The sequence below is a fragment of the Balaenoptera musculus genome, chromosome 1, assembly GCF_009873245.2.
Source record: "Balaenoptera musculus isolate JJ_BM4_2016_0621 chromosome 1, mBalMus1.pri.v3, whole genome shotgun sequence".
Classification (NCBI taxonomy): domain Eukaryota; kingdom Metazoa; phylum Chordata; class Mammalia; order Artiodactyla; family Balaenopteridae; genus Balaenoptera; species Balaenoptera musculus.
Window position 1 is genome coordinate 42,219,098 of NC_045785.1, and position 25,796 is coordinate 42,244,893.

At 36.2% G+C, this 25,796-nt stretch overlaps 1 protein-coding gene and 1 non-coding gene across 2 annotated transcripts in view; both read right to left on the reverse strand.

The window, feature by feature from the left end:
- The window catches only part of FAF1 (Fas associated factor 1), a 476,566-nt gene that overhangs the window by 328,038 nt on the left and 122,732 nt on the right, over positions 1–25,796 (reverse strand). Inside the window, exon 3 of the mRNA XM_036849545.1 lies at positions 5,343–5,389. Within this exon, the coding sequence (XP_036705440.1) occupies positions 5,343–5,389 (47 nt within the window). The remainder of the gene's footprint in view (positions 1–5,342; positions 5,390–25,796) is intronic.
- TRNAG-UCC lies at positions 17,250–17,322 on the reverse strand. Its single transcript has one exon. It is a non-coding gene; the product is annotated as a tRNA-Gly (tRNA).

Sequence of the window (25,796 nt, forward strand, 5' to 3'; positions counted from 1 at the left end):
ATGGATCATTTCTATATTGGAGGGGGCAGTGATCTGTTCTTACCTAAAAAGACACTTTTCTGAATATGAAATTGACTCCCCTGACAGCAATGCTTCTGCCAGCACCACCATTCATGGATTTAGGGAATGCCTTATTGATCTATGGCTTCCCACACAACACTGGTTCTAACCAAGGAACTCATTTCACAGTAAGAGAAGTGCAGCACTGGTATCACTGGTGTATACCATTACCCAGAAGCAGCTAGCTTGACTAAACAGTGTAATGGTGAAGATAGTTATGCCGCAGGTTGGGAGAGAATATCCTCAAAGCTTGGGGCTCTACCTTAAAGGATGTGGTATATTCTTTATATCAATGACCAAAACACAGTGATATATCTCATATTGCCAGAAAAAAAAATGAGTATGGGAATTAAGTGGTGGTAAGGGTTCCCCTTATTATGCCTAATAACTTACCAAATTTTTGTTTCCTGCAACTTTGGGCTCTGATGGTTCAGAGATCACAGGATGTAATGTTTCCACAGTACTTCCACTGTATTAGAATTTGAGAATGCCACTTGGCCATTTTATACTCCTCATGCTACTGAATCAACTAGCAAAGGAGGAGGTACTAGCTGGTCTTGACTACCAAGGAAAAAAATCAGGTTGTTGCTATGCAATGGACTATTTTCTAGGGTATGTCCAAAATTAAGAGTTAATGGGAAACTACAACCAATTTTTTAAAAAGGGTAAGTCCACTGAGGATTCTAACTCTTCAAGAATGAATGTTTGAGATGTCCCACGAAGTAGAGAACCTTGACTATCTGAGGCACTGGCAGAGGGAATATAGAATAAATAGTGGAAGAAACTGGTAAATATCAACCATGGCTTTATGATCAGTAACAGAAACAAGGACAGTAACAGCACACGTGTACGCACACAGACACAGACAAAATTCTCTTCTTACAGTTTACACACTGATCCTATCAACGTTACCCTAGCAGTAACAACACCGTAACAATGACACCCACTTTGTTTCAGCATCAACCACTGAAGTTAGCTTCTATTTTCTTTCAATACTTCGAAACAAGCCTCTGCATCCTGTCAGAAATACCAGTATCAGCTGAGCAGGACTTCTTTCTCATGTGTCTGGGGCCAAGTTCCTAGGGCCCTTCCTCTGAGCTCCAAAATTCTGCTAACTTCAACCTCTCCCAAGCTCTTTCCTGTTTTCCTCCAGTACCAGGAGTGACCTTGTGCCCTTTGATGGTCAATAGGGGCCTCTCCTGGACAGGTCTGTCCTAGAGCAGGCTTCCTGGAGTGGGTGCCATGGATCTGCCCCATACAGTCCCGGCTCTGCACACCCTTCTCAGCTTTAAGTCTCCTCTTGCCCTAGGCTCCCTTCCTCATCGACCAGCAGAACCCACCTCCATGTGGGCCTGATGGTCCAGTTGTTTCCTGCAGTCATTATTGTTCTTTCAACCTACTATATATCTGTGTAACTCATTCCCTATATGAAATCCCCTCTTTTTTGAAAGAGGTGCTAGTGTGGTGCTTTTTTTCCCTTTACCAAACCCTAACTCTAGAAGATAGTTTAATATTTCTAATCAGAGCACACTCTTTGGTATGTTTCTCAGCCACAAAGAGGATTTTTTTTAAGTTATCTCTTGAAATTTCTCTTATTAGCTATAATTACTCTATTTCAAGATCAACAAAAATAATGAATTTACATTAGTTTCTTTTACTAGAAATCAAAAAACAAAAAGAGAGAGAGAGAGAGAAAAAGAGATTACCAGTTAATGAATTATCTTGTCAGTTGTGACTAATGTTCAGTGATATCCAGAGTGCAAAGGCATCCAAAACTGTTGACTCAAAAAAAACTGTTTTTAAGATTTTTCATCTATGAAGACTACCATCCTATAATTTGACCTTCTCACTATTCTTTTCAAGTTAATCAATAATTTAAAAGAAAGGAAAAAAACAAAAAGACACTGGGTGGTAAGGGAAACTCTATGGAGAAATCTATTTTAGATCTAAACTTCAACTAAAGGAGTGTTTTTATCCTTGCTCAACTTTCCTCTACAAACCACACAGATCCTTGGAAGACAGTGAACAAAGCAAAGTAAACAGAAACTCTGCACTTATTTCAATTTTTAAAAGTCCATCCCATGGTAAAACCTCTAGGTGCAAAAAAAATGTGTCTTAAAGATAAATTTGTCTCTAGAAAAAGATCAGATTTTTTAAATGGGTATCAGAAAAGACAATAAATAAAGACTCACTGGCCAAAATGAGCATTTTCTAAATCAGAAAACCTCAGCACTTATATATTCTGAAAGCTATTATAATAATGCTCAAGATTTGAAAACAAAGCTGTCTTCGCTAGGTTTCCTCAATGAATTAAACAATAGACAAAGAAATATACAGTATATCTGTCTGGATCATAAAATAAATGAGTTGATAAATACCACCCACTTAGTCAATGAGTAAAATTACACTATTAATTCATAAAATTTTTATAAAACATAGCATCTACTCTCTACTAATACAAGTAATTCATTAGTGCTCCTTTCTAACAATAGCTTTCTCCAAAAATAATTTTTTAAAAGGCTCTGGACAATATCCTGAATAAATAAAATATTACAACAAGATGTAGTAAATATACATGTACATACTTGATGTTTGCTTATGACTAAATGAATGGTTTAGATTATGACTGCATATTTTTACACTTTATAAATATGCTGTATTAGCAATGTATTGTCTAGTGAAATAAGCCTTGGAAGATGAGACGGAAGACTTGCTTACTGACTCATCAACATCATGCTGTATCATCTGAGCCAAGTCACTTCATGCCTTATTTTCTCTACCTGTAAAATGCCTTTACTTGCTTACAACTAAGATAATAACTGTTAAAACAAAGCTGTGGAAGAAAGATGTTATATACGTGTATTAAATTTCAACTTCTTTACCCAAAGGAAAAAATCTTAAAAGTTGTGACATGCCTGGGTTACTGACCTTGAAAAGGACAGAGTGATATAAAAGAAAGAGCATGGTTTTTAAAATGAGAAAATCCAGACTTCACCAACTACTATATTTGTGGCCTTCAGTGAATCTATATATTCTCTAATTTTGAATTTCCTCATCTATGAAATATGAGCATGTATTTCTTAAGGGTTTTAATGGGCATTAATAAAGAAAATTATATCAAATACCTAGCACAGTGCCTTAAGTATTTAAAAAAGTTAGTTTCTCTGCCTTGAACTTATGGGTACGTTAAAAAAACAAATTCCCACTTTTGAATTCACATAAACATCTGATTTCAAGAAAAGCTATAAAGCGCAGAGATTAGGTTCTTCTCCCTCCAAAAATAGTTCATATTAAAAAAAACCAAAACTCTTTTTGGTAGCTCTTTTCTCTGCTAAGGTATAAACTGACAAATTAAGAGTTAGTTGTTTTCACATACTTTAATCAACTTACTACAAATATCAAACACACAAAACAAAGATCCTTTCAAACTGCCTACATATACCATTCCTAGCATTGTGTCTTCCACTTTCAGTGTTAAATCTATGAGAAAGTACAAAGAGTCCTCTTTCCTTTCCTCTGGTCAGTAGACATACAAGAGTAATTTTCAGTTCTGTCAAATCCACGGTGATTTCAAAACTAAAGAACAAAGTTAGGAAGGCAATAGTTGAAAACTATTACTTTCTTTTGTGGACATATGATTCATTCCTTAACAAGCAAAGAAAACAAAAACCCACTCTGATGAAAGTTAAACCCCAAATATTATAGTAACCTTATTAGAAATCAATTCAGTACTGAATCTCTAGCTATAAAATATATTAACCAAAAAGTATCTTCTGTGACAGGAGAGATGGGATGTTTCCAGGGATGAGAGAATTTCTACAGTTCACCCATAGCAAATACTATTAATTGTAAGATATATCCAATATGTACTCAGAACCTAGCAGCTGAATCCACAAGGGTTTAGCAAGCAAAAATTTTGGCACAAAAAGTGGAATAACATTTACTCAAGAATAAAACTGGAGCCATATTTAGCAGTCTAAAACCTTCTAAACCAAGGAAAAAAATAATCTTGAAGGAAGTTTCTGTAATCATCTGGTTTGCTTTCTAGACAAGGGCTTCAATAGAACTGAATGCTTCTGAACCAAAAAAAAAAAAAAAAAAAAAAAAAAAAACACCGAACAAACCAACACAGAAAAATTTGGTACAGACTCTGGAAATCAGCCACACTTACTCTGGATGAAACTGACAGTTTTCAAAAAAAAAAAAAAAGGTGGAGAATAGGTCTGTTTATCATTGCTTTCACCTAAAAACCATTAATCACGAAGGGTGGTATAGGTACCAAACAGAATTTTTCTTCCTTTCTAAATATACACAGTTTCCTATAAAGTACAGCACATTTTGCAGTTCATGGTAAATTTTTTGATGTTTTTGCAACAGCACTTTTCTTCCTCTCCAAAACAACCTCATTCGTAGTCTGCTGTTTCTGTTTGCCTCATCTGCACTTAGCAGATCATGCTTCAGTGACTTAGAAATCCCAGCCACCAAAATTCAAGCCAAAGTTTGAACTGCGGCGGGTGGGGGGCGGGGCGGGGGGGGCATATCAAGTAATTAAACCACACTTGTAAGGGAGAATGGTTTTACCTCCTATGACTTTATAATGTGCTCTTTTAATCCAGAACCAGTCTCCAATTTTGAGAAAAGTTATGAATTTATTTTTAACTTAAGGAATTATTTTGTAACTACTATAGTTCTCTTGGCATCATCTTCCAATTTTACCTTCTGGCAGTGATACAAAACCACGAAGACTATTCCACATGTTAACACTGGATACTTCAGGTAAAACAGCTCAGTGCTCTGGGAAGTTTCATTATTAAGGACTTACTCAAATTGTTGCAAATTAACATAAATTTAATTTAGAAACCAAAGGGAGAAAAAAAAAGAATTAGTAAGGTTGAAGATAAAGCCTGTATAGTTAGATGATAACCATGCTCTGGAGTTACTGAGACATGTCTCATTTTCTCACTACTAACAGTTTAAAGGATTCAGTTCCTTCCATCTTATGAATTAGAAGATGACCTTGAAAAGTTTCCTTAAAAATAAAATCACATTTAAAAGTGGTATCACCCAATCTGAAATAACATTAGACAGTTAGACATTGGAGACTTTAGGGAATTAATATGACTAATAAAAATGTCTGAAAGAAGAATAACTGTATTAATGAACTTATACATCAAAGATCATCACAAAGTGCTCTATCAAAAAGTGAAACCAAAAAAATTAACAACTGTCTCTTTTTTGCTTTGCTAAATTCTCATTTTACTACTAAGTACCTTACAACATACCTTCTCAGAATGCCATTTTCCTGGGGTATTACACCATTGATAGCTGCCTGCAAACAAAAAACAGAGAAGACATTTAAAGAAACAGAAAAATGCTCAGGGGTGGAGTGGAGTGGGGTGGAAAACACTGTAAAGCAAAATAAGTATACTTTGAAAATTTAAACAAAATAATAAGTGTTTCCTTAGTGATAAAAAATATTCTCCATTAAATGTTTTTCTCCCTCTCTATAATAAAACTGTTTTAGATAATTTAAAAAACATGTATTTGGCATCTAATATCCCCAAATCTTGAGTCATAAAAAGTTTAATTCCACAGTCCTCATTCAAGCAAAACACCCACAAAACCAATGTTTAAGGGTGTTAGAACAAGTAAAATCAGTACCTTAAAGTAATCTTTTAACATTGTTTCCTTCCTCAGATTGAGAGGAGCAAGATATAAAATCACAAACGAAAAATGCCAATAAGAATTTTAAAATTAGCTCAGGAATTAAATTCATTGTGTTGTGTTACAATCATTATTCTTAAAGAGAAGAATATTTAGAAGGAAAAAATGTATCAAAAGGTCTTTGATAAACACACCACAATATATCAGGTTACAAAGGAACAGGAGCATCCCTGGGGGAGTCTCCTTATATAAAACATTCCTGAAATTGGTCTCCAAGCTAACAAGTCACCAATTACTAGAACATAGGTAAACACATGTGCCATGATTTGGACATTTTTGAAGGCTACTAGCAAACAGGCTGTTACATCCTGGATTGTGGGTACGTCATTACAGGGTAACAGAGAAGATTCTCTGGAGGAAAAAAATGACTCTTCCAACTTTGCCTTTGCATCATAACAACTTCTTCCCTCCCCTTTCCCATCCACATCCACATCCACATCAAAATGGGAGGAGGGGGGAAGCTAACACTTGGATGTTTTATCAGCTGTATGGAGATCAACTGCAAAAAGTTTGTGTATTTTGTGAAACATTAACTTAAATATTTGCCAGAGGTAGGTTAAGTTTACAAAGTTATACTGTTGAATGGAAACAACGTAGAGTGTAAGACACTTGCTATGAATTTTGAAAGTTTTAACGCTCCACTGGCAAAAATCAAAGAAATCCACAGATTATTAAAGACAGTGGATACCATAGAACCCTGACAACTCTGGAGGCTCAGAAATCCTCAGAGTCAAGGAAATGCTAAAATCAGTTTTCAAAGCCACAAATTCAATAGAAGCATCCCTGCCTGGTGCCAGGTCAATTATCCCTTTTCTGTTGACAGCAATGGTTCCACATACAAATATCTTCTTTGTTAAAAAATAGAAAATGGTCAAAGAATATTCTATGATGTTGGAAAAGAAACAAAATACCAGAGCTTGGAAAGATTTTGTTCAAATTTTCACTAGGGAATGCCAAGGTATAATGGAAAGAACACTAAGAATTTATAAAGTCCAAAATTTGAATCTAGATTCTCCCATTTATTACTTTGATGACCTTAGTATATATTCTATACTCATTGAACCTCCCTGAGCCTCAGTTTCCTCATCTGTATGAGTAAATACTACATTTTCAGCCAAAATGGCCCTGCCTTTTTGTTCCTTAAAGGCATCAAGTTTTTTGTTTATTTCTTAGGGCCTTTTAAGATACTATACCTGCAGGGAATGCCCTTTTCCATATTCTTTGTCTGGCTGAATCTCAATCATCATAATTGATGTTTTTGTTAGATATACTTTTTCAAAAATTCTTCTCCAATCAACAACCCCCCCATAGGTTTACTCTCACAAAGAACCCTGTACTTTTTCTTCATAGCAATTGATAATTACTTATTTGGTGATTATTTGTTTTATGTCTGTCTTTCTCACTAGACTGTAGGCTCCATGATGGAAGAGATGATATCAATTTTGTTCACCACTTTAGTCCCGCTGCCTGGCACAATGCCAGCACATAAAAGGCACTCAATAATCATTTGCTAAATGAATGATGCTAGAGGAGTACAAAGAAAAAGCAGCACAGTGGAGACTTGCTTAAGGCGCACAGAAAGCTTCCTGAATGAAATATGTCTCAACTAAGACTGAAGTGGTAAATGAAAAGTAGCAAGATGGGGAAGGGGGCAATACTATTCAGAAGGTACCATGACACACCTCCACTTTCTTTTTTAAAAATATTTATTTATTTATTTATTTATTTTGGCTGTGTCTGTCTTAGTTGCGGCATGCGGACTCTTAGTTGTGACTCCTTAGTTGTAGCACATGCACTCTTAGTTGGCAGCATGCACGCGGATCTAGTTCCCCGACCAGGGATCGAACCCGGGCCCCCACACTGGGAGCGCATAGTCTTATCCACTGGACCACCAGGGAACTCCCCACAGCCTTTACTTTCAACCCTTTTCCTCTTCTAATATCTATATATTATTTTAAATAATGTATTTGTTTTGGATAGAATGTTAATCCCTGACCTCAACCTTATGTACATAATAAACTCTGTATATAAATAAGTAAAATGTAATTTCAGAATGAAGATCCAATAAAAGTATGATTGCTAAGAAATATAGGATAGGAGAGTGCTTTTTGACTGTGAGGATTAAGGAAAGTTTTCAGAAAGGGACAGCATTTGATATGGACACTGAATAATGGGTAGATGTAGAAGCAAAGGAAAATTTCAGATGAATTCGACTTTGAACAATGTTAACGTTGAGGTAATAGTAGGATATCATTTGTTGACTTCACAAATATGTATTGCAGTTGACCCTTGAACTACACAGGTTTGAACCGCACACAGGTCCACTAATACTCGGTTTGTTGTTGTTGTTTTCAATAAATACATACGACAGTACTACACAATCCACAGTTAGCGAAATCCGAGGATGCAGAACCAACCACTCTGAGACTTGAGGTTGAGCATCTGTGGATTTTGGTATCCCTAGGGGCACCTGGAAGAGATCCCTCACGGATACCGAGGAATGACTGTAATTGCCAACTATGTACCAGATTTACTAATGGACATAACATAGCATGTCTTCTAGCATGGAAAAAAATCCATTCAACAATTAATTTTACTATGAGAAGTTCAGGTAATATCCAAAAGGAGACAAAAAAGTAATCTTAAAAATCAGAGCTAGATTAAGTAAAACACCTGCTTATTTGAAGCCCTAGAAATACTTTGATTCCCTCCCTCCTTTATTCTCTGGTGAAGAGAAGTGAGACAAAGAAACTTGGGGAATTCATATATGTAAAAAAAAAAGAGAAGAGAAAGCTAAAAACAAAACAAAACAATAAAAATGGAAGGGTTAGATAGGAGGGTAAGGACCAGGAATATGTCATAGAGAGGCAATGAAGGTACTATAAGGAGGGATTAGAGAAAATAAAAAATGTGAAAACAGTCTAATATAATGAGGCCTAAGAAGAGACTGTTAGACATATTTGAAAACAGTTTTAGTAAAAACTATATCATAAAAGGCTAAGAAATACAAGGGAAATAAGAAAGTAAGTAAAACTGATTCTTGAAACAATATGAAAAGTATAAAGATAGGACCTGCAAGAAGAATGGCTAAGATAAGTTTTTGTTTGCCTTTTTTTTCTTTTAAAGAATAGTGACTTCTTGAGTTCAAAGAGAATTCATGGAAAGGGAAACAATAAAGACTCAAGAAATAAAGGGTAAACTTAAAAGTTTGGTTCAACAAACTTACCAAAGGCCTATTCATTGCCAGGCACCATGTTAGACTTTGGGTATGCCTGGGTACCTGATCCAGGGCTCAGGAGAGCACAGATAGAGGGGATACCTTTAGAAAAGAGATTAGATTTAGAAAAACCTAGATTATAGACTAGAAATGATACTGATCACATAAGAACCACGTATCATTTGCTAAATGTAAATAATCCCATTGCTAATTTGTTTTTGTTTTTTTTGTTTTTCTTTTTTGGCTAGCAAGATATTATATCTCTCATTCTATAAACAGGAATATAATAATAGGGAATGATTAAATATTTGGCCAAAGAAACAGAGAATAAACACAATATTTCTATTTCTGGGACTGACTCAAACACACTACAGTGGATCTTCAGCAGACTGCAACATATATAAAAAACAGCATCTTGCCTTGATCTACTTTAGGGTAGTATGAAAATCCATTTTGGTGTAACTATTATTGCTTTTATGCTAATTATGTCCATGACATTTTTAATCAGTTAATTTACCACAATTAGAATCCCAGCCTCTAAGTTCTCTTTAGCAAAACTTGACAACACCCTCTGAATCGTCATTTCTCAGAGTCCACTGGAAGACATGTGAGGTATGTTTAAAGTATAGTGGAAGTCAAGGTCAGAGGTGGCTGTAAGAAATATTCTTATCTTCAGCCTTAACAGAAGGAGAAAACCATGACACTCACGGTGGGCTTTAGACCTTTTGGGGGAAGGGAAATGGCAAATTGGTAGATTATAAAACTACAGCATCCTAAATAAATAAATAAATAAATAAATAAATTTTGAAAACTACAGCATCTAATACAAATCATCCCCTACACATACAGAAATCTTGGCTTTGGTCTTTTCATATTTTTAAACAAATGACCCCTGAAGAAAATGCCAATGAGATTTCTTGAGAGGGGAGGGAGATGAGACAGGGATGTACAGACAGCGTCCAAAAACTTCAATGATAACTTCTGAGTAAAGAAGTTGTAGTAACAATAAAGGTAGCTAACATTATATAGTTTTTACTAGGTGCTATGTATTCTCTAGGTGCTTTACTCATATTAAATCATTTAACTCTCATATTACCCCCTCATTTTATAAATGAGGACACCAAGAAAACACAGTGGGAAATCATGACAACACTGAGTAGGCAAAAGATGAAAGAAAAAATGATGAATTTCAAAATGTGCTCTTTGAAAGACACCTCTAAGAAAATGAAAAGGTAAGTCATGGACTGGGAAAAGTATTTGCTATGTATAAATGTCCAAGAAGGGATTTATATTCAGAATATAAAAAGAATTCTTATAACTCAGTAAGATGACAAACAAGTCAGTAAGAAAATGGGCAAAAGATCTGAACAGAAACTTCTCAAAAAAAGATATATGAATAGCCAATAAGCATATAAAAAGCTGTTCACATTAAATAGTCATCAGAGAAATGCAAATTAAAACCATGATAAGAGACCACCACATGCCTATTAAAATGGCTAAAATTAAATAGGATGATACGAGTTTTGGCAATAACATTGAACAACAGGAAGTCTCATATATTGTACAATCACTTTCAAAACTGTTTTATATATAAAGGTAAACATATAACCTAGCAATATTACTTTTAAGTATTTATCTAAAAGAAATAAAAACATACTTCCCAAAGACTTGTATACTAATATTCATTGCAGCTTTAATCACAATACCCAATAACTAGAAGCAGCCCAAATGCCCAACAACAGGTAAATGTTGTTTTGGGTGTACCACAGTGTCTGGGTGCAATGGAACACTACTCAGCAATAAAAAGGAACATACTACAGATACATTCAACTACATGGGTACATCTCAAAAACATTATGCTAAATGAATGAAGTCAGACATGAGAAAATACTATATGATTTCGGGTATGTGAAACTCTAGGAAAGACCATTTTAATCTCTAGTTAAAGAAGGCAGATAAAGGATTCCTTAGGATGGGTGGCGAATGATACAGAAGGGACAATAGGGAAATTTAGGGATAATGACTGTGGTGGTGGTAGTAATGTAGGTACTTACATCTGTCGAAACTCATCAAATTGTACACTTCAAATGGGTTCATTTTATTATCAATAAAGTTAATTTTTAAAAAGAGAACCACAAAGAAATCTGCTTCAAACACACTAAAATGGCTGAAATTAAAAAGACTAACACCACCAAATGATGGTGAGGATTTGGAGGACTAGAACTCTCACACATTGCTGATGGGAATGTAAAATGGCACAACTACATTGGAAACAGTTTGACAGTTTTATATAAAGTTAAACAAACACTTAACATACAGTACCACAATTCCACTCTTAGGAATTTACCCAAGAGAAATAAAAACATATGTCCACCAAAGACTAGTATACAAATATTCATAGCCACTTTATTCATAACACCAAAACACTAGATACAACCAAAATATCCATCAACCAATGAATAAACAAGACTGTGGCATATTCACACAAAGGACTGTTATTCAATAATAAAAATGAATTTCTGATACATGCAACAATATGGATGAACCTCAAACATTATGTTGAGTAAACAATGCCAGACACAAAAGATTGCATAGTATATGATTCCATTTATATGAAGTTTTAGAACAGACTAAACTACCAAAATGTGGCAATATAAATCAGATCAATGATTGCCTGGAGCAGCGTTGAGGGTTACTGACAGGAAAAGAGAACAAATTTTCTAATATGATGGAAATCTTGAAGGGAGGGGGACTGGATACACAATGTATACATACACAATGTATACATTTATCAAAACTCATAGAGTTGTATACAACTAAAATCTGTATACGTATATAAATTAGTCATTGACAAAGTTGATTTAACAAAAGAACATTAAAACTCCGGTTCAATTCAGTTTCATGAAACACTAGAAAAATGCAATCTCAGATGCATATATTGTCCCATTAGCTATTATTGTGCCCCATCTGTGGTTTGTACCAGCCCATCATCACTTCCCTCTTTCCTTTTGATACAGATCATGTGTTTCTTTTGGAGAACTACTACTCCTGCCTCATCCCATGTGATACTGAAAATATATTAATCATGGTGACTCAATCTAGACCAATCAGGCTCTCCTGGGAATGTGGCTCTTGAACGAGTGACTAACTAGTTGAAGATGTGTCCTGACAATGGTGCTCAGTGATAAGTTTCTGACAGAGCAACTCGGTTTACTGGTTTTCCTAAGACTTGGTTTGGTTGTTCAAGCTTTCTTTCAAATGCATGAGCTTCTCAGCAACCTTCCAATAAACCCTGCTTCCTATCCTCCCTCCCAAATTCTACTTTGTATTCAAAGACTGATAAACCGAGATTAGATGAGGTTATATGACAAACTCAATACAATACACGTTAAGTTACTAACAGACCACCATTTTTCCAGTCTTCAACAATTATGTCATAGCATTATCATTAGCTTAATTCTTATAGCAGTCTCCTCAGCTGGTCAATCTCTAAATTAATTACTGATTGCAAATCAGTGAAACTAAACACAATACATTTCAAATACAAGAATTTATAAACAAGTAGAAAAAGAAAACCTGTTAAATTTTAAAATTTATGAAAATAGAAATGACAAATACATTTTCATTATATATAATCATATATATATATATATATATATATATATATATATATATTATTACCAGATAGACTAGTATAGGCAACTCTGCATGTTCCACATGTTTAGAAAGCCTGTGAACTAGAATAATTATGATTATAATATTAACATTGTTTCTATCTCTTGAAAATATTTAAAGTATAGAAAAATGTTTTCTAAATTAGTGCACTTTTGTTTAATTTGAAATCATTACTCTATGGTATGTCAAATTTCAAGTATTTCCAAAATATCTAAATAATAGGTGTCAAACCCACAAAGTACCAGTATTTTAGCATTTACAACTCTGATCTTGCCATCAAGTGAATTCTTCCAACACAACCCAGGCTTTCTCTTCTCCATAATCAAGGCAGTGTTTTAGACACTGGAGGGAATACAAGGATGACAAGACACATTCCTCCCAGGTTGAGCAGTTACAGAAACAATTTCAATCCAGCATGAGAAACAGTATGGGATCACAAAGCAAGGAATGCCTACTGTGGACTAGTAGAGCTCTAGACCCAGACTTGAATCATTTTCTCCAAGAAAATTTAACTGACTCACACCACCTTTTTCTCAATGACTTTTCATTGTGTTGTACTTACACAGCAATCATTCATCTTATTCATGCATTCAAATACTGCATTCATTCATTCATTCTACCATTATAACCCATTCAACAAATATTTAATTACTAACCTGGAACTATTCTAAGTACTGAGGAAAAAACAGTTGTGAATAAGACAGAATCATCCTCCTCTCATGTTTTTGCCATAAATTGGGCCAATGAGAAATTCTGAAAGAGACCATCATCCTACAGCTGTGAATTGGGGAATTTTCACCTTTGACCTTGTATGGGGAGAAAACGCTCCATAGTCTACTACAACTCTACTTCATTTCTGACACCATATGTGTGGGTTTTCCACACATCAAGCAATTCTGTAACTCCAGGTAAGTGTCCTTGTAACTTAACTCAATTCTGACACTATCTTCCTAGAGACAGAATCAGATCCCACAAGTTAAGGGCTCAGTCCCACAAGACAGTTCCTACTTCAGATGCTAATCGCAAGTTCAGGTTGCCACCTGTGCTTCTGACCAACCAGCTATAAATCGGAGATTTCCACAACCCTCTCCCCAATTCGATTAATTTGCTAGACTGGCTCACAGAACTCAGGAAAACATTTTACTTACTAGATTACCAGCTTATTATAAAAGGATAAAACTCAAGAACAGCCAGATGCAAGAGATGAATAGGGCGAGGTATGTGGGAAGGGGCACGGAGCTTCATGCTCTCTCCAGGCATGCCACCCTCCTATGTGTTCACCAGCCCAGAAGCTCCCCCAACCTGTACTACTGGTATTTTTACAAATGCTTCAACATGTAGGCATGATCGATCATTAACTCAATCTCCAGCCCACTCCCCTTCCTAGAGGATAGGAGGTGGAACTGAAATTTCCAAGCTTCTAATCATGGCTTGGTCTTTCTGGTGACTGGCCCCTTTCCTGAAGTTATTCACAAGCCCAAGAGTCTCCTCATTAAAACAAAAGACACACCTATCACCCAGGAAGTTCCAAGGGATCTGGGAGCTCTTTGTCAGGAACCAGGGTCAAAGACCAAATATTAAAACAAAAAATGCTACTCTTATCACCTAGGAAATTACAAGGGTTTTAGAAGCTCTGTGCCAGGAACCAGGACAGACCAATATAAATCTCTATTATTTCACAAACCTCATTAGTATGATGTTAATGAAGTGAGCTATGAGAAAGAGATCTATTTTGGGATGAAAATTTCCCCAGCTACAGATGTGACTGGGCAAAGAAACAATAGATTTTAAGTGTCCACACTAAAGAAAGACCATGAGATTACGGCTGGAAGCCAATGAGGCCTCAAAAAGATGCTTAATACCATTTCCCCCTCTTTCTTTCTGGGCAGAAAGGAAAATCATTTTTCATAAATAATTATTTAATTTTTCATATCTGTAACAGACCATTTCCAACAATCTACTATATTTAAATTCTTCTAAATGTACCTTCAAATTCCTATTTTCCAAATATATTAATCACTATGATATTCTTCTCTAAATTTTTCTCAAGTACTCCACTGTATGACTCCAAAACTGATGACTCTTTCCTCCATTTATTATGGACTTCAATAGAGAAATATATAAGATACTCTAAAGGCAAAAAAGTGGAAGTAATGTGAATGTTCGGAGAAAAGCTGGGAAGAAAGGATGATATTTGAATCAAGTATTAAAACAAGGCTCTTCTAGGGAAAAGAAATTTGACTGAGAGCATTCAGGAAGAGATTTTTTTTTTTTTTTTTTAAGTGCAATGTATGAATCTACTTAGTCTACCCAGGAAGCTAAAAGTAGTTCTGTGTGGCTTCAGCAATGGTTTGCATCAGGAAGCAGTGAGAGGCCGGCTGGAAAAGTAAGCAAGAGTTAGATTATGAGAGGCAGGATAAAGGCATTAAAAGTTTTACTTAACCTGAAGATAATGGGGAGGCAACTGCTGCAACTCAAATTTGCCATTTAGGAAAATCATTTGGGTAGCACTGCGAGGTGTGAATTGAAAAGGAAAAAAATGCTGGAAATGATGTCCAGGCTTCTGACTTGGGTGACTGCTCCTGCTCCAGTCCTCTCAATCATTAAAAATGGCATGCAATTCTAATGATTCCATTGCTCAAGTCAAAAATCATGTAGTCATCCTCAATTCTTTTCTTTCTCACATACTCCACATCCAATCTATGAGGAATTCTTTATTCTATGTCCAAAATGTAGAATCTCACCAACCTTCTCTGCTTCCACCCTGGTCTAAATCATCACCTTTCCTCTGGAGTAGTATTCCAATAGTCTCCAAACACCCTTGCCCCACACACTTGCTGCCTATTCACATAGCAGCCAGCATGATGCTTATAAATGTCAAGCCAAATAAAACCCTTTTCCTACTCAAAATACTCTTATGCCTTCCCTTATCATCAGAATTGAAGTCAAAGTCCTTATTCTGACCTTACAAGACTACATATTCTGGCTCCAGCTCTCTCTCTCTCTCTCTCTCTCTCTCTCTCTCTCTCTGACATCATCTTCTACTAACCCCGCTGAGTTGTTCTAGTTTCCTTACAATTTCCTGCACAAGCCAAGCATGCTCCCGCATTAAACTCCTTAACTTATTCTTCCCTTTGTCTGGAATGCTATTCCTTTAGATATCCACATACCTCACTCCCTCACTTCAGTCAGGTTTCTACTCAACGGTCATCTCAGAGAGGCTTTCCTTAACCCTACTGTCTCCTTGTTTGTTATCTGTCTTCCCTGACCAGAATATAAGCTCCAGATAACTTTATTTTGTTCACTGATGTGCCCTCATCATGAACAAAAGGGCCTAGTACCTAGGTAGTGTGAGTTAATATACACTGAATACACAAGTGAATAAATGAAAATGCCATAGAACATGAGCAAAGGAACAGGCTGGTGAGGATAGGGAGGTTTGAGCCTTCCAGTTTTAAGCATGTTGATTTTAAAGTACACATGGGACATTCACACAGAGATGTCCAATAGATTGTTAAGAATCTTAAAATGCGTGAGTTCAAGATACAGAGTTTGGAGTCATGAGTCATTCACTTTAAACATATTTGTGGAAAAACAGAACTACCAAATGATCCAGTGATCTCACTTCTAGTTATATATCTAAAATAATTGAAATCAGGGTCTCAAAAAAGATATTTGTATACTCACGTTCATAGCAACATTATTCACAATAACTAAGAGGTAGAAGCAACCCAAATGTCCAGCAATGGTAATGGATTAAAAAAAAAGTGGTACATACAAACAATGGAATATTATACAGCCTTAAAAAGGAAGGAAATATTGTCATGGGCTACTGTACGGATAAATTGTGAGAACATTGTGCTAAGTGAAATAAGCCAGCCAAAAAATAAATACTGTATGATTCCACTTATATAAGGTACCTAGAGTAATCAAATTCATGGAAACTGAAAGTACATAGAATGGTGGTTACCAAGACTGGGGGGCAGGAGGGGGGCTTATAGTTTAATGGGTACAAAGTTTTCAGTTTGCACAATGAAAAAGTTCTAGAGATCTGTTTCTCAACAATGTGTATATATTTAATGCTATTGAACTGCATACTTAAAAGTGGTTAAGATGGTATATTTTATGTGTCTTATATCTCAATATTGTTTTTTAAAAGTATTTGCAAAAGTCTTAGGAGTGGATTGAGTTTACCCAAAATGAGAGGTAGTGTGAACAAAGAAAAGCCTTCACTGATGGAACCTTTGGAATGCCAACATTTAAGTAGCATGTAGGAAAAATCAGAGAAAATATTAAACAGAAGTATCAGAGAAGTAGAAGGAGATATATATGGGCACCTGAGCTCCGATACAAACCTCAGTTACAGTTACATATATGCATCAACCAAATTGTTAATACTGAAATGTTGGCCTTAGAGAATCCACCAGGTATGATAATTTATTGCCATTAATAGAAAACAGATAAAAGGCAGATGGCATGCAAATGCTAATTTTTATATATTCATTTTATTTTATTTTATTTTTATTTTTATTTTATTTAGTTATATAATTTTTGGCCATGCGGCATGTGGGATCTCCCAGACCAGGGATCGAACCTGGGCCCCCTGCATTGGAAGTGCGGAGTCCTAACCACTGGACCACCAGGGAAGTCCCTATATATTCATTTTATATCTTTGTTTTCAAGCAAAGAAAAAAACTACAGTAACAATTCATATTCAGTATTTAGTTACTATAATTTAACTAGGTCAATTAAGGGAATTTCTATGTTCTGTAGTTTAAATCTGTTTTCAAATCCTGGTTCTATCATATATTTATTACCTGTGTGACTTTCGTCATGTTAACTTGACTACTCTAAGATTTAGTTTCCCATCTATGAAGTGGAGGTAATAATACCAACTTATTTCATATGGCTGTTATAAGGATTAAATGAGATAATACAAGAAAAGTACTCTGCAAATGTTAGCCACCATAATTATCCATCCCCATTACATGGTGTTTTTGTTTTAATCAGTTTTGTTATGTGCTGTACATCGGTGGTGCATAAATATCTGCCTCATGCTGGGCTGAAGAACCAGATATATAAAGTCCTGCTCCCAATTATCCAAATTCAGATGGTCTGAAATGAGGCCCAGAAATCTTCCTCCCCAACACACAAACTCCTCAAGTGATTCTGATGCACAACGAGGTTTGGGAACAACTATAGAGAGTTTATAGCACACATTTTAGAGACCCATATAAAGTCTGTTAGTCTGCCATTACGTACAGAATCTATTATTTCCCCCTGAACCTTTTATTATTTTGGAAGTTACTTAATGTCTAAAGGCATAGGTTCTTCATAAACTCACTCACATGTTATTAAATATGCTAAAAGTGAGGGCTCTTGAGCCAGAAAGCCGTATATCCCAGCCCCATCATTTACTAGTTGCGTAATCTTTAGAAAGTCACTTAACGTCTCTCTTGCTTTTTTTTTTTTTTTTTTTTAAGAAGTATTATTGTTGTGGGTTTTTTATTTATTTATTTATTTATTTATTTATTTATGGCTGTGTTGGGTCTTCGTTTCTGCGCGAGGGCTCTCTCCAGTTGCGGCGAGCGGGGGCCACTCCTCATCGCAGTGCGCTGACCTCTCACTGTCGCGGCCTCTCCCGTTGCAGAGCACAGGCTCCAGACGCGCAGGCTCAGTAATTGTGGCTCACGGGCCCAGCTGCTCCGCAGCATGTGGGATCCCCCCAGACCAGGGCTCGAACCCGCGTCCCCCGCACTGGCAGGCAGACTCCCAACCACTGCGCCACCAGGGAAGCCCACTTAACGTCTCTCTGCCTCAGTTCTCTCATCAGTAAAATGCGGGGTGATAACAGTACTTGCACATTGGGTTTTTATGAAACTTGTTAACATATATAAAATGCTTAAATGGTGTCCGATACATAGTAACATACCCAATAAAGGTGGGCTGCTTTTATTGTAACTGTTGTCATACTGAGAACTACCCTTGTTTGAAATCACAAATAGTTTTTAATCACAAAATTTTGAAGGCAAGGAAAGGACACTACTTAAAAATAGAAAATTTTCCACTCATAACACTTACCAATTGTAGACAACTTATTTCTGGAGATGTTTCCTCTCTCTCTTCACTATTTAAGTAATGGTCTACCATCATCAACATAACTCTAACAATTACAGATAAGATGATCAGACTAAAGTAGAAGCGAGTAGTTTAATATCCCTACAACTAACCCTAAACTCAAATTTCTTTTTATTAATCTTGCTGTTTACTTTTGCAATAGAAAAGAATTCCAATTGGCAATCCTGTAACAGGTCCTAATAGCAAATATTTGGTTTTAATAAGTTCTAATTTGATTTTTTTTTTCAGGGGAAGAAAACAGAAAGCAAAACAATTTAAGAAATATAACCATTTCACAATTTGTTTTTAGTCCAGTGCAAAAAAAGTTCACTGAATCTTTCCAAGCACATATCACTATCAAAATAGCCCAACATGCAGAATCAAGACTGGTGCAAACCAAATTAAAGACAAAGGAATACGAGGAAGATCCTAAGACTACTAATGGTACCCGAGAGACTCACCTTTGTCAAATAAATATCTACAGATGAAAAAACAAATAGCAAACTGGGAGAACCACATAGCTAAGATCAAAACGAACTGACAACCAAGATCTCATTTACTAAAACCAAAATGCAAGAAAGGTAGTTTCTGGTACAGTCACTTAATTTCTTTCCCTGGATTCTTTACTCTTCCTTAGGCAAGTGGATGGTACTTAGACTCTGGTCAGCATCACATAAAGGCCTACACAACCTCTCTCTCTTCCACCTATTATAAAATAACTGCCTTCTGCTCTATCCAATAGCTGGGGGAAGAGGAAGGGAGAAATCCACTAATCTGCCTTTTCTAGATTCAACTGGCAAGCTAAAACACAAAAGAAACAGAAATGTCTGAAGGTTAGCAGTTTGAAGGCTTTATGGAGGTAGACATCCTGCAGTATTCAAGGGAAGACTTTTAGTTGGTTGAGCAAAGCCAACAAACCAGATATGCTTTATATTATAAGCAGCAACATAAGGAAAACACTCTACCTGGTTACCAGCAGTCCTGAATACAGCTACCTCTATTTTGAGACTGATGTTCATCTAAAAATCAATTTAATTCAGGAAAGTAGATTGCAGTTACTCTGTGCAAAGAATTGTGCTAGATATTGTAGATAACAAACGGGCAAGACAGCCCAAACCCTGGGAAACCAGGAGGAGAAATAACAATACAGCATTAAGAAGAATATATAAAGTGTCACTAGCTTAATAAATGGCAACTCCATTCTTCCAGGTGGTCCAACCAAAAACCTCAGAGTTATCCTTGACTCTCTCTCTCTCTCACTATTCCCTCCTTCCCCACTCATTAACAAATTCTGATTGCTGAAATGTTAAAACACATTCAGATTCTGATCACATTTCACTGCTATCACTCTGGTGCCAAGTCTCCATCTTCTCTCTCCTCCATTATTGTAACAGCCTCCTAATTGATTTCCTGGCTTTGCCCTTGCTCACCTTCAGTGTATTCTTATTTAATAGTGAAGTTATTAGATCATGTCAATGCTCTACTCAAAATCTTCCACTGATATTTTCTCTAGTATAAAAAGACAACATCCTTAAGATTCCTTATTCCCTCCCTCACTCCCCTAATCTTTCTAACTTCTCCTCCTCCTCCTTTCCTGAGCCATACTTGTCTCCCTGATGTTCCTGGAAAAATGTCAGGCCTGATTTCTCACGTAAGGATTTTTGTGGTCACTATTACACCTGCCTGAAACGTTCTTGCCCCCAGATACATGGCTCACTTGCTAATTCCCTTCCTCCAAGTCTTTATTCAACTGTCACCTGTCCACCTTTTCTAAAAAATTGCAGATCACCACCCAACAAACTTCATATCCTTCTTCCCTGTTTTATTTTTTTTCCTTAGCATTATCATTTTCTGATACATTATATAATGTTACTTACTTATATTATTTACTGTCTGTCCCCCATTATGAAAATATAAGTTCCATCATGGCAGGGATTCTTATCTGTTTTGGTGGACTGTTATTTTCCTAGTACTGAGAAGACAACTTTGCATATAGTAAATGCTCAATAAATATTTTCCGGTGAATTTCTGAGTGAAAGTGTTAAGTGAATAAATCTGCATTATTAGATGTCTTTTGGGACATTAAGAGGAATGAAGAGGAACGGGAGCACCTGACATGTGCAAGGCATTATGTAAAGTAATTACACATCATTACCTATCTCATTTAATCCTCACTCTATGAAGCAAGCATGCTAACAGATGAGGAAAATGACATTTTGAAAAATTAAGAGATTCATCCAAAATCACACACAGTAGCATTCAAACTCAGGCCTCTCTGAGTCCAAAAAGTCCTGCTCCTTTCATCATAAAGCAAGTTGGGGTCTATTTCTTGACAACAACATAGAGGAAAGGGTGTACTTTGAGTATCAGATCAACACAATACAAATCTCTATAATACACTAGCAATACTAATATTTACTATAGTTCCTTGGGTCACTAAGTCTATTTTAGGAACTGAGAAATCAACTCACCTCTGATCTGTGTCTATGTGGAGGAAGGGAAGGTGACAGCTGAGTTGGAGGGTGAGGTGGGGCGGCAGGGGGGTGGGGCTGACTACTACCACCAATATGATTATTCCTAGAAATCTCTGAATTCCTGAGGCTATAGAACATCTTCTAGACTAGTGCTACCCAACAGAACTTTCTGCAGTGATGGAAATACTCTGTATCAGCACTGTATGATACTGTAGCCACTAGCCCTACATAGCTACTGATCACTTGAAGTATGGCCAGTGTGACCAAGGAATTGAATTATAATTTAATAATTAACATAATTATTAAATTATTCGTTTAAACTTAAATACCTATGTGGGGTTAGTACCTTCTGTATTGAACAGCATTGTACCAGACTCTCCATTCCACTTCAACCACCTCCTTCACCTTACTCACTAGCTCACTTGTAATACTTTGATCAATGTTAGATGATGACACTGAATATAGGGCAAAATTCTTTTCCCAAAACTATCCCAAAGAAAAGAGGAAACTGCCCTATAGTTGAGTCTTTACATTATTTTACTTTTGAAGAACAAAAAACTGTTTAGAAAAGACATAGAGCCTAAAACAACTTCAGACAATACTAGTTTTGGACACTGAAAACAGGTTGCCAAATGGAATCAGTTAAAAAGAATGGCAGAAATTCAACAGATTTCATATTTATTTAGCAGGGGGGAGGGGGCGGGCGGGTATTAGCTCACAATTAAAAATTTAGATGTCATTATAAATAAGCCCATTAAAGATTACTTGAAAGGGTTTCATTGTAAAGCTCATGAATAGCAAATGAGTTCTTGTGGTTTGAGATTAAAATTCCCAGAAAAAGTACCATATCCAGATTTTTTAAGTGCTCTATCTCAAATCACTTAAGCAAAAATTAAGATCACGTGCTCTGGAAAACTGAGAGACTATTTCCAGTAATGAGGAAGACACGAACATTTAAAATGCATGTGAAAGGTTTGAATAACGTTTCACTAAATGAGTATTTTTAAAAAGCAATATTTCTAAAGTAATAGTTTTTATTATCTAACTTAAAATATGTATGTATAACTTAACAAGCTAAACTTAATGACTATTTCATATACAAGCTTTAAAAAGTTTATATATTCAGGCTAACCAAAATATTTTTATTGGGACTTTCCTGGTGGCACAGTGGTTAAGAATCTGCCTGCCAAATACAGGGGACACGGGTTCGAGCCCTGGTCCCAGAAAATCCCACATACTGCAGAGCAACTAAGCCCATGAGCCACAACTACTGAGCCCGCCTGCTGCAACTACTGAAGCCCATGCACCTGGAGCCCATGCTCCGCAACAAGAGAAGCCACCGCAATGAGAAGCCCGCACACCACGATGAAGAGTAGCCCCTGCTCACTGCAACTAGAGAAAGCCCACGTGCAGCAACGAAGACCCAACACTGCCATAAATAAATAAATAAATTTATTTAAAAATATTTTTATTATCTTATCATTGGGAAAATGAGAATCATCTCATATTCAGACATATACAATAAACCCTCATTATTTATTTTAAAAGAAGCTAAGCTCATCCACTTCAGTCAACAGTCATGAGGCCCAATGCAAGTCTCTATCCCATACCCTGGGCATTCTCAATCATTCTCACACTCTCTCAATTTTTATTGCCAAAATCTATTTGAAGACAGTTATTTTATGAGCCGTTCACTTAGCACATATTATATTTTGCCTTATAATGTTAATCCTTTTTCTCCCAGCTATGTGTTTTGTGTCCTCAATTAGAGTCTAAGCTCCCATAGGCAAGAACAATGTATTACTTCTTTGCATTCATCATAGCACTTAGAGCTGATTGATTTTCTAGAAGATAGGAAAGCTGTGTATCCAGTGCTCCAAATATACTAAAGAATGACCAAACAAAATTGTCTTCAATCTATTATACAACAGATCTGCAGGACAATTACCTCAAGCTCAGTAAATCTAACCAATTTGTACAAGACAAGTACTACTAAAATCCAGGGTCTTTCCAATCCCAATTCCTAATTGTTGATCCTCTACTGACTGATTACCATCTTATTTGCACACTTTAAATATTAGTACTGAGAAATCAAAGTGCTAAAGGAGTACAAATCATTAAGTTGGTTATATTTTTTCCTTTTTTAGTCCTATAAACTAACAAGTAAGCTCCCTTCGTAACTTTATGTAACTGAAAGTAATATGCAACTTAATGCTCTGCTTACTTCCACCTAGATGAAAAACTCTTCTCCACACCACTACCCTCTCCCCCTAGCCCCCTTCCACTGGTACTACAGGAAGGGATAGAAGGCAAGAGAAACAGGAAGGTGGAGGAGGGATAATAACAGTTAGTGGCAGCAGAGAATGTACATGTGACTACGGCACATAATTTCATGGTAATGTGTCCACTTTGGGAATGTCTTGGGTAGCAATGGTCAGACAACAGCCCAGACATTTTCATTCAGGAAATAATCAGTATTAACAAAAGATAAGGGCTTATAAATAACCAATGAAGGGAAAAGGCTCCAGGCTGATGAGAATCAAAAGTTCACTAAATCCAAATCTCTTCTTCATTGCTTAATATCAATAAGGGACAGGAATAAAAGAAATTTATACAGAGAATGCAGGATAGTAATTAATCCCAATTCCAGATTTAGAGACCTAAATTCAGATAACAGGTCTATTGTTGACTGTACATATCATCTTAGGCAAGTCATTTGCCCTCCAAATATGCAAAATGAAAGACATTCTAATAATAATACTTATTTCCTAGGGCTGTTGTGAAAATTAATGAGAAAGAAGGATACAAACTACTTAGGACAGGACCTGATATATGGAAAGTACTCAATATGCTTATTTTTTATTTGAAGTAGGAGAGGGTGAGCTTTTCCATTTGGTTTTATAGCTCTGGGCAAGGTATTATGTCAGGTAATAAGAGTGTTGAATTGGAAATCAAGAGATGGGTTCATGTCATGGCTTTCTCAATAACTTGATCTTTGACCTTGGCCAATTTCTTTCTCTCTATGAGTCTTTATGTTACCAAATCTGTAAAAACAAAGGGGTTGGGCTAAATGATCTTGTGTTACTCAGAGTTCTCCAGAGAAAGAGAATTAATAGGATGGAGAGAGAGGGGTAGATAGGAAGAAAGAAATTAATTTTAAGGAACTGGCTCATGCAATTATGGAGGCTGGCAAGTCTAAAATCTGCAGGGTGGACCAGCAGGCTGGAGACCTAGGGAAAAGCCAGTGTTGCAGTTCAAGTATGAAGGCCATCTACTACAGACTTCCCCTTGCTCCGGAGAGGCCTTCAACTGATTGGATGAGGCCCATCAACATTATAGAGAGCAATCTGCTTTACTACGTTCACCAATTTAAATATAAATCTCAACCAAAAACATTCTCACAGAAACAACCAGAATAATGTTTGATCAAATATCTAGGCACTGTGGCCCAGCCAAGTTGACACATAATATTAACGATCACAGATCTCTAGGGTCCTTTCCAGACCTAAGAGTCCATAACCTTTGACCTTTGCACCTGTGAAGGTGCTTACTTCATAAAGTCTACTGATATATCCCTATGGGATTCTTCAGGGAAATTAACCACAACAACAATAAATAAACATATATATATATGTATATCAATAAAGTTAAATCCACTTAAATTAACAGGATAATAGGACAGGAACTGAAGCTGGACTAGATGTAAAATCTCCAATGACTCTTTGTAGGTTTTTAAAACTAGCCACAAATTCTTGGATAATACTCCCTTCAAAAAGCGGGCTCTTAAATCTACATAGGCTTGTGACTGCTTTGACCAACAAAGTACAGCAGTAGTACACTACGTGACTTCTCAAACTAGGTAATAAAAGGCTATAGAGCTTCTACAGTTTCCTTAAAAGTTCACTCTTGGGAAACTCCCTTTCAGAACGTAGCCTCAAGCTGTGAGAAAAGTGCAAACCACATGGAGATGTCATGTAGAGACGATTCAGTTTACTGTCCTAGCTGAGCTCAGCCTTGTAGTCATCCCAGCACAGGTTCCAGACACATGAGTGATGAAACCATCTTGGAAGCAGTCTAGCCCCAGATATTCCAGCTCCCAACCATATGAGTCACACTAAACCATTTGACTCATCCCAGCTGAAGCTCTGGACATCATGGAGCAGACATGCTATTCCTAACATAATCTTTTTAAATTTCTGATCCATGGGATCTGTGAACATAATAAGGTGCTTATTTTATGCCACTAAGTTTTGGGGTAGTTTATTATACAGCAACAGTAACTGGAATGCTTTTTCATATCCAGGACTCAATTTCAAATTGGATTCAATTTGACAAGCACATTGCTAGGAACTTTCCATATGTAATTTTGTTTAATCTTAATAACCTTGTGAAATAATTATGATTACCTGAGGATCAAAGCAGTTAATTTAACCAATTAGCCATGCTCTTACAGTAAATATTAGAATGGAGCTGTAAATCAGGTCTTTAGGCACCATGTCTAATATTATAGCGCCACCATGTTCTCACAG